At 34.7% G+C, this 10802-nt stretch overlaps 3 protein-coding genes across 3 annotated transcripts; 2 read left to right on the top strand and 1 right to left on the bottom strand.

Moving 5' to 3' along the window:
* Positions 1–536: 536 nt before the first annotated feature.
* On the top strand, positions 537–1106 carry LOC115724198 (uncharacterized). The gene has a single exon (XM_030653682.2). It carries the CDS (start codon positions 537–539, stop codon positions 1104–1106), a length of 570 nt encoding a protein of 189 aa, XP_030509542.2.
* Positions 1107–2988: 1882 nt separating this feature from the next.
* Positions 2989–4062, bottom strand: LOC133031840 (uncharacterized). Its single transcript, XM_061105567.1, has 2 exons — positions 3197–4062; positions 2989–3120 (listed from the first exon to the last, which is right to left on the bottom strand). The coding sequence occupies exons 1-2, from the start codon at positions 3689–3691 to the stop codon at positions 2989–2991; spliced, it is 627 nt and encodes a 208-aa protein (XP_060961550.1). The 5' UTR covers positions 3692–4062.
* A 2909-nt stretch (positions 4063–6971) lies between these two features.
* Positions 6972–8097, top strand: LOC115702557 (uncharacterized). Its single transcript, XM_061105568.1, has 3 exons — positions 6972–7409; positions 7495–7571; positions 7670–8097. Exons 1-3 carry the CDS (start codon positions 7070–7072, stop codon positions 7712–7714), a joined length of 462 nt encoding a protein of 153 aa, XP_060961551.1. The 5' UTR covers positions 6972–7069; the 3' UTR covers positions 7715–8097.
* Positions 8098–10802: the final 2705 nt, after the last annotated feature.

Genomic DNA, 10802 nt, shown 5'->3' with positions numbered 1-10802 from the left:
TTTGCTATAGTTGACAGTGAAAACCACAATTCTTGGACCTATTTTATGAGAAAATTGAAAGAAACGATTGGTGATGTTGAGAACTTAGCTTTTGTTTCGGATAGGCATCAAAGCATTGTTCGTGCTTTGGATATCGTGTTCCCTGATGTACACCACGGTGCATGCTACCACCACATTATTATGAACGTCAACCACAAGTTCAAGACTGACATCTTCACGAATCACATTTACACGTGTGCCTACACGTATTCAAGATAAGAGTTTCACAGAGAATTTGAGAACATTTGGGCCATGAATCCTGCGGTTGCACAATATCTTGAGGAAATTGGATTTGAAAAATGGTCCGGTCGTACTTTCCAGGGGTACGTTACAATGTAATGACGAGCAACTGGGCTGAGAGCTTCAACAACACAACTAAGGATGCAAGAGGCTTCCCGATCACTGCTGCTGTAGCATTCCTGAGGTCCAAAGTCCAAAAGTGGTTTGCTTCACGAAAAGAAAAAGCTGACAAGTGGACGAAACCCCTAGCACCAGAAATGGAAGAGGACTTGACATTGCATTTTGAAAAAGGTCGGTATTTGAACGTTGACTCATGCGGGCCTTACACGTTACAGATTCACCCTGGAGAAACAGTTATGACCGGTGGCGTAGTGGACTTGCAGGAACATACTTGCACTAGCGGCTTGTTCCAGTTCATGAAGTTTCCTTGTCCTCATGCATGTGCTGCATCTCAGGAGCGAAGTATTAGCGCGTACACACTATGCTCGCCATATTACACGACTGAATATTGGAGGAGAACATATGAAGGAACAATTATGCCAGTTGGTGACGAGGATGATTGGGAATTGCCTAATGACATCAAGAACATGACAGTTGGAGTGCCTGTTGAGAAGCAACCAGTAGGTCGACCCAAGAAGCAAAAGGTTGGAAGAATTAAGAACAACCGAACTGCTTGTAACGGTGAAAGGATTATCAAATCACGTAATTGTAGCAAGTGCGGTACCAAGGGGCACAAAAAAGCACTTGCAACTACCGAGGTTAAAAATGTTGTTTTAGTTTATTTGTATCGTGATTTGTTGGACTATTATGTATTGTTATTGAATTAATGTTGGACTATTTTAAACATTAGAATTTGTGATATTTTATGTTTACATAATTATTATAATTTGTTGCATGAAAAAAATGCGTAAAATTTGTATGAACTCTTAAAAAAACATATGCATACCAATAAAAAAAACCAGTTACATTGTTATCTTAAAAAATACCAAATAAAAAAAAAACACATTTGTTCATGCTAAATTCTGGTAAAACAAATCTACACACCACCGCTCTCTAAATTTCTTCATATTGTCATTGTGCACATTATCAAACATAGTCTCTAGCATACTATGCTCGATGTGCTCTATCACATACATTCCGCAGTCACCGCTGTATGAAACAATAAAAAGTAAATAAATAAAAGTATGCAAATTAAATTCAAGTTAAATAACAAAAAAACCGATTGTAATTAAGTTACCTTGCCTTTGTCTGTCGAACAACGCCCCGGTCCATGACTTTTGAAGTGAAATTTCTGACCTGGCTCTCTGAGGCGGTAAGTTGAGGCACGAGGATCATGTCATGAGTCTCGAATAGGCCAGCCTGCAGCATCAAATTTGGTAGTAATTTTTCCCACATTGCCAGGTGACTCTTCAATTCATTCAGGGAAATCGATCCGAGGCTCGAGTCAAATATGTTCAACAACCAATGATCCAGATCTACCTCTAGCGTCACCCAATGCTTTGCACTATCGAAGTAGAGGGCCATATATATTCTCTCCTTATTTTTCCAACTGGCCAAGAATTGACCTTCATCCCCTCGAATCAAATCTAATATGCCCTCATCCCACTGATAGTTAGCCTGGTCATCACCCGTAGCTTCCCACCGAGCAATAACTCTTGCTGGGAAAATACACGGCATGATGACACATCTATTTGGGTAGACCTCTGGATAAAAGTGTTGTCGCCTCCTCATCAAATGGAATGCCGCATCCAAATGCTAAAACATGAAAATTAAATATGTCAGAGATTAAATAAAAAAGAGTTAGATAAAGTCTTTAAAAGCAAAAGAAGTAAAAAAGTCTTAAAAACTTACATCGTTCCCAAGCCATATCCTCGGAGTATGTAGTTCGAGGAACCAAGACGAATCTTATCGACCGGTGAAGAACTCTCTCGGGTACTTGTTCCCAATCTGGCCGAGTAACCAACTGTGAAAAGTCATGAGCAGCTTCCGATCAACCACTCTAAGTGGGTCCGCATTCACGAGTGTCGAAGTAGCCCTAGCCTTCTTCTTCATTTCAGTGTACTCAGCGAACCACCTAGGTCGCCTTCTCTTCCTCCGGTTCTCCATGAGTTCTGGAACTGTCTCTAACACCTGCACCTCAGAATCCTGAGTATCCCCGATGCTGGTGATATTCGTCTTCTCAGGTGTACAGAACATGTCATCATCATCCGGTTTGTAATCATTTGGGAGAATGAAGTCATCTTCCGGTGACTGAGCCTCCTCTTCTGGTTGTGGCTGTGGCTGTGGCTGTGAATCTGCTGCCGGGCTTCCAGGATCTTGCAGGAGCGTCATTATGGTCTTCAACTGATCCATAATCGCTGTTTGTCCTCTTAGCAGAGCGGCCTGCCCTTCCCTCAAAGCAATCTGCCCCCTCTCCACAGTTTTCAACCTTGCCAAAATGGCAGGGTATACTGGATCGCGAGCCTCTGAGGTGCTGGGAATAGAAGCTGACGGGGGAACAGGAGGATCCTGTGATGCTGCAAGTGGGTCAACACCACACTCATCTGGAACTGAAGCTGCAGATGGGTCAACACCAAACCCATCTGGAACTGCAGGCGGTGCACGTGGTGGAGACGGTGGAGGTGGTGTAGAGTCTTTAAATATTCGGGCTGCCTCCGCTCGTTCTTCCAATGTGGAGGTAAGCTTTTCGACCTAGCTTCGCAAAGCATCCTATGTTTGTTGCCCATCCTCACCCAACACAAGTTCCTCCAAGTCAACAAATAACGGAGGCTGACCCCCGGTTATGTAACTCACAAACTCAATCTCATTCGGCCGAGGACATAACATGGAGTACACTGTCAACTGAAAAATATAACAAATATATTAATATAAAATATGAAAATTAACATGAATTCAACATAAAGCGTAACAAACTTACATTTTTAGCAAATAATCTGGTCACTTCATCCTTCCCGAGTGTAGTGTTCGACTTACTCTCCCAGTTGACCATTCTCGGAAAGCGATGCGACCTCCTCACTGCATACTCGTTGCCCAGCTGTAATATGGCCTCGTATGCCCAATATTGCAACGCTGCAGTATAGCCGTAGGCTGAGTATTTTGCCTCCTTCTGAGTGACTAACTTCTCAATCTTTTTCAACATCTTATTCTTCACATCCAAGTAGTCATTGTTACAAGTTTCCATCAGCTTGGTGTAAGAAATATTTTCCCAGGGGTACTCGTAGAAGAATGGAAGGTTATCAACCATTCTTATCACAAAAGGAGGAACGACAGTCTTCTCCTCCTTACCATTGAGGACGCCCATAACAAACAAAACCATCCCCAACTTGTAGACATCATCAACTTCTGCGCAGCTCTCAAAAACTCTGCGCAGTTGGCCGAAGCTGATCGAAGGACTACCGTTGAAATATTCCATAATCAACCGATCAGAACTTCCTTTTTCTTTGATGTCTTCCTCAGTAGGGCCGGGCAACAAGTTTAACCCGATCACCAAGCCGAACTCCACCCTGCCAAATCTACATCTCTTCCTTCCCACATAGAAATGCACCTCGTCCGGCTTGTCAGATTTTATTTTGTGAAGAATCAACTGATGAAAAAATGCTCCTGAAAATTGAATGGGCTCTCTCTCGAAAAATTGTTTGAAAGGGGATTCCCTCACCCTGTCCCATAGGTTGAATTCTTCAAACTTAGTCTTAATCTTCGGGTAGTAGTAACTACTCCCGTGCCATTTGACACGGCCTGTGTAATGGTCCGACACTGAAATTATTAGATGTGCAGTTCCCTGAAAAAAAAAAACAGTAATTAATAATTAATAATAAAACCATAACCAATAATTAATAAAACAATAATTCATAATTAATAAGTAAACAATAATCAATAAAACAATAAAAAATTAAAAAAAAATAATTAATAATTTATACTAAAACAATAATTCATAATTAATAAAACAATAAAAGATAAAACAATAATTAATAATTAATAAAACAATAAAAAATAAAACAATAATAAAAAAATAATTAATAATTAATAAAACAATAATAAAATAATAATTAATAATTAATAAAACAATAAAAAATAAAACAATAATTAAAAAATATTAAAACAATAAAAAATAATACAATAATTAATAAAAAAACAATAATTAATAAAAAAACAATAATTAATAAAACAATAATATAACAATAATTAATAATTAATAAAACAATAAAAAAATAATACAATAATTAATCATTAATAATAAAACAATAATCAATAAATAATAAAAAATAATAATAAATAATTAATAAAACAATAAAAATTAATACAAAAATTAATAATTAATAATAAAACAATAATTAATAAATAATAAAAATTAAAAATTAAAAATTAATAATTAGTAAAAAATAATAATTAATAAAACAATACAAATTAATACAATAATTAATAATTAATAATAAAACATTAATTAATAATTAATAAAAATACAATAATTAATAAAACAATAAAAAAGAATACAATAATTAATAATTAATAAAAAAAAATAATACAATAATTAATTAATAAAAAAAATACAATAATTAATTATTAATAATAAAACAATAATTAATTAAACACTACTTAATAAATCAATACAAATAAAATAATACATAAAACAATTACTAAATCATTAATATTTAAAAAAAAAACGAAAAAAAAAATATCAGCTCGAGTCCGATTGGCCCGATAGGGTACCCATCGGACCCATCGGTCCAATCGGACCCATCGGACATAACACAATCGGCCCATACAGAACACACTGCGAACCCCAGCCATCAGACCCCTTTAATCGTACCATCAGACCCGAGCCAAAGGGATCATCGGACCCATAATCGGACCATCGGACCGACCTGCACCCATCAGACCGATTGAGCTTCTTCCCCAGATCCGAATGGCCATTTTCACCATTTTCACAGTCGGAATCCGATTTTCACGGATCCGAATCCCATTTTCACAACAAAATTCTTAAATCTAACCAATAATATTTCACAAATAATCCCAAACAAAATAAATCTTTAAACCCTTTCTAAAAAAAACAAAAAAAAACCACATACCTTTGACATTTTCGGAGTGGGTCGGGGTTGCGAGTTGGTCGAGGTTGAGCGTTCGTTGGGGTTCAGCTTCGACGACGGAGTGGTCGGGGTTGAGCTGGGCTGTGTGCTAACCGTGGCTGAGATGGGTTTTTTATTTTCTTGGGTTTGTTCGGCTGAGAGAGACGAAGAGAGAGGAAGAGAGAGGCTGATGGTTTCAAATGAGAGGGGTAGTTTAGGAAAATTGGTAAAGTGGTCATATATGACCAATTTTAATAACTTTGCATTTAGGGGAAAAATTATAGGGTAATGTAAGTATATTAATTCAAATTTCCCTTAGCAATTCTCCAAAAAAAAATATATTTTTATGTACGTAACAATGCAGTGAAAGTTTCACTACAAACTTTTTACTTTTAATCACAACAAAACTTGTAACTAATTATAAATTATTATTTCTATGTTGTGACTAAAATGTCCGTGGCTAAAGGTATTAGTCACAAAAATTACAATTTATTATCACTAAATGTGTTTTTAGTTACAATACTTGTTATGACTAAAATTAAATTAGTGACAACTTGTAGTTAAATACCATATTTTAATCACAAGTAAATTTTTGTTGTGACTAAAAGTTATATTTAGTCACAAAAAATTTATATTATGACTAAAAAATTATTACTAAAATTAACAGTTTTTTGTAATATTTCAGAACACTCACAATAATCTCTTTATAATTTGCATAAAAAAATTAAAAAAAAAAAGGTTTTCTAACTTTATTTTAATATAATATATAAATAATATTATATATATATTTAAAAGTTATTATTTTAATAGTGTAGAACATAAAAATAATATTAATTTAATAATATTGAAAAAAAAAATATAAATTATTAATGTATAATGCAATAAAAACATGTGTAGATAGAGTAAAAAAACTTTTGAAAGAGCTCCTAGTGGGGGGCCTCTTGGTCTTCCTCTGATCTATATCTCCTTTTTAATTTTTTTTTAATCTTTTGTCAAATCAGATTTCCCCATTTTCAATAGAGAGTACGTACAAGAAGTAGATAAGAGCTAACTAAAATAATTTTTTTTTTTACTGTTAAGGTAAAAATTGTACTACAAAAACAAATAGCCAACGAGTTATTACGCAAGCCCTATCTATAAAAGAGTCTCAACATATGGTCACCGCATCTTCCCAATAAAAGCAAAAAAATAGTACTATCCTCGCGTGGCTCAATACCAAAGTAACTTTCATTATAGTTATTTCTTTTGGTAGCATTGTTATTGGGCATTTTAGTATTTTTTTTTTTACAGATAACGCTTTATTATTAGTTAGTAACATGACTCAATAGATAATTACACAAATAGGAGTATGATACATAAAGTGTTTAAGCCTTTTAGCAATTTTCTTTTGAGCATTGTTTTTATACACCAATGGTGCCCAGTACCTTTCGTAGGTGGCACCCCACGATTAGTTAGCGATATTGCCTAAAAGTAATTTTATTAAATTACATGAGACTCGATGTTTAATTATACCAATAGCAGTATTATACGGAAGAGGGTGCTAGTAATACCTTTTAGCAATTCTCTTCTCTTTCCTCCTTTGGCTATAAAATGGAACACTTGCATTCATAGCTAAACGCACCAGTTCTTCTACTATTACTATACTTTTCTCCATCTTTGTTTCTTTTTTTTTTTTCGTGTAAAACCCTTCATTGAATCTTATTTCTTTAACAAACTAATTAATTATAATGTCGTCACTTAGTGTGGAAACAGAAACAAGTGACACAAGTGTTACTAGCTTATTGCAGAGTCAGACTGATTCATCCTTGTCTCGTACTACTACTAAAACTACTACTAATGTTAATAATAATAATAATAATAATAATAATAATAATAATACTAATTATAATAACACCAGTACGAGAACCATGGAAGGGATGATCTGGAAAGACATAGTTACAGAAAATGATTTATTAGATTCCTCATCTGTCTCAGGCGACACCCGCCAACACAGTCGCAGCATCACAAACCGAATGTTGTCAGATGATGATGATTATGACATTCGAGCAAATAATGCTAGAATGGAGGAAAGTACTATATATTTGATATTCGAGATTTTTTGTTAATTATAAAACTATATATTTGATATTTGTTTAAATTTGTTTCGTACAGGCACACATGAATTACTTGGAGGTTAAAGTTGGTGTATTGGCTGAACAGAATAAAAGGCTTCGACTAATGACAGCAGAGGTAATTAATGTTTCTATAATAACTCTTTTTAGGGTTATAAACTTATATATTATTTATTTCTTTTATTTTTTTAATTACTCAAACTAATCTTTTTTCAGATGGACAGTGTTGGAGAGACTCATGCTGATCAACAAGATGCCTAAGTGTACATGATGATCAGTGTCCAATATAAGAATATAAATATATATATATGATCAAAGTGTGTGTACTAAGTCTATTGAATTAAGTGTATTTTTATGCTATTTCCTAATTATAGAGAGGCTGGAGCTAGCACTTAATATATATGGGCCTCCTTTGCTTTGTTTGTTAAATGTAATTAGTTATGGTTGTTATGTAGTCTACTGTAGTAATAGACTAATAGTCAAGTGTGTGTGGTAGTTAAGACTGTTATTTGGGTTGTATAAAAACATAACCACCACTTTATCTTTGTCTGTAACCTATCAGTGTGGTGGTTAAGATTATAATTTGAGCAACTTAATAGTCAAGTGTGGTAATTAAGACTGTTATATTGATCAGTTTTATCTCTAACTTCTCTTGACTCATTCAAATATAAGGGTTTCGAGAAAAGAAAAGAAAATGCTTATTACTGTTGTAGCTAGCAAGAAGTAATAGAACAACAATAAGAGAATGCTATGAAGCAAAAAATGAATGAAAAAATGATTCTGTATTGAATACCATAGAAATGGTTACAAGAGTGTATATCTTATGCTAGTTTACAAGATGCAAGAACTAGTAACAACTTGTTATTTTTTGTTACAACTAACTCTTATAACAACTAATTCCATCCTAGCTCAACTATTTTGAAACTCCCCCTCAAAATGGAGTGTATATGTTATGTAAATCCCATTTCCTCTTAAGATGAGATGTGTGAGGTTTTAATTAGTTGTTGGACCTTTTCTCTAACCAAATAGTCAATTTCAATATATTTGTCTTTTCTTGATAGATTGGATTTGCTGCAATGTGGATTGCAGCTTAGTTGTCATAGAACAACTTAACAACTACACTATGATCTTGATTCAGCTCTTTTTGGACCAAAAAGTTGTCAAAAAATTTTACAAGTTGTATTGGTCATTATCCTGTATTCAATTTCAGTTGAGGACCTCGAAACAGTGTGCTATTTCTTGTTCTTCCATGGAATCAAGGACATACCAATGTAAAAACTTCTACTAGATCTCCTCAAGTCGTGGTATGATCCCCAATCTACATTAGTGTAAGCACTTAGGTGGCGTTTTGTAACGCCTCGGTTTTTGACCGAGTCAAACATATATAAATAAAATAATAATTAAATAATAATAATAATATATATGTATATATATAAAAAAAAATATAGCAAATCTATTGTTCCTCTCTCTCTCTTTATCTATCTCTCTCTTTTTCTCTCTCTTCAAAACACAAAAAGGAAGCCACAAAACTCCATCACCACCACTCTCCAGCGACCCATCTCTTGCCACCGCGCAGCCCCATGCGCTAGACAAAACAAAACCCCTGGTGTCGGCGACCTCACCCCCCAAGCGGCACCGCTTCTTTCACCGCCGTTAGCTCGGGATTGCAAGTCAAAGTTTGGGGGTTCAAACTTTGAACGGATTTTCTGGTCACCTCCGGTGTCCGTTTGACGAGACGTCTTCACCACTAAACTCAGCTCATCGAGGAGAACAACCTACACTAAACCATTTTGCCCAGCTCACTACTTTTTTTGGTGACATTTTTATAGCTCCGCCCCTTTCCGATGACTTTCTGGCGATATCGTGTACCTTTTTGACAAACGGTTGGCTTGGGTGTGATCTACTCGTCGAGGTGGTCGTTTTGATATACACTACCCCTATTTTTGGTGACGTTTTCGGTACACCAATTTTTACCGCCACTGATTGTTAATGTGCACCGCTTAGGTGAGGCTTCGGAACCCTAAATTTTAAATATAGTCACATTATATGTTGTTGAACTCGATTTTGAATGTAGAATGCGATGATGATAATTATTTAACCATTTGATGGTATAAGTGAGAGTAATATGTAAGATTGGACTAAACAATCGGAGCTCGGGACTTGAAAGCTTAAGATTGTTTTTTGGACAAAGTTTAACGACTTGGGAGAGGCAGGGACTCAACTTGATTATTGGACTTGATTTTTATATGTGTTGTATAACATTAGACATATTCTAAATTTTTATGATTTGCAAATTGTTTAAAAAATTAAAAACTTAATCTGCATATTTTTTTTGGACTGTTCTGGGGCACTGAGTGCCAAATATATTTTTGTGTACAAATATTTATGCAGGTTATGATTTTTGGGTTTATTCAAAATATAGCTGTTATGCTGGCGAAATTTCTAGAAAATAAAAAGGAATATGTTCTTTTGTTATGCTTATTATTTGCCTGCTTTGGTTATATTGATGAGAGCCATGTTGATCATGTTCGGTGCATATTATTATTTCACGATCTAGTCTCTGTGTCATCATAGGTAGATCAGGTGTGCACTCACCTGTAGGTGAAAAACCTAGAGTCTGTACAGAGAGTGAATTAAATCTGAGCCCCAGTATTATGGTGGATGTCAGATGCGATTACCCGGTTTTGGAATGTCGTTTCTATAATTGGTATTGAGAGCTAGGGGTCTAGTGGACGGTATGATATGCATTTGATGCTTGATTTTTTGAGTCTTTGTAGTCTCTCTAATTTATTTATATATTTTGATACTGGTGATAAGATATTTTATTTTTACAAAGCTAACCTTGTAGGAATTTTATTAAACCAAGGGTCCTTTGATATTAGTTGTCTTCCTACTGGGCTTTATAAGCTCACCCCTATTTTCTCCCATTCCAGAAACTCAGTTTGATGCTAGTGGATGAGGATGGTACTGTTAAGGAAGAAAATCGTTATTAGTTTAGTCTTATTTTACTCTTTAGTCTTCTAATGAAACTGATTTTGTATTTAAGCTGAAATGGATGGTCTAGATGACTTAAATTAGCTATGTACTAGTTAGAAATGAGGAATGATGGATGCTAGGTATTATTTTGGTATTTTATTGACTTATTAAATCTATCTATTTGGTGATTACATAACTGTGGAGATATTATTGTTCTTTTAAATTGATGAGTGGTTCTGATTTTATTACTAATATTTTCTTATTAATATAGGAGTTAATCCATTACTTTTAAATTAGTATTTTGTAATATTAATTAAAGGATCATTTATAAGCTTTATCTTCCTACAAGGGTCAAAGTGTGACCTTTGACCAC

Source organism: Cannabis sativa, chromosome X, assembly GCF_029168945.1.
Source record: "Cannabis sativa cultivar Pink pepper isolate KNU-18-1 chromosome X, ASM2916894v1, whole genome shotgun sequence".
In the NCBI taxonomy this organism is placed as follows: Eukaryota; Viridiplantae; Streptophyta; class Magnoliopsida; order Rosales; family Cannabaceae; genus Cannabis; species Cannabis sativa.
The sequence above is the reverse complement of the archived record's forward strand: the minus strand, read 5'-3'. Positions and strand labels throughout refer to the sequence as shown.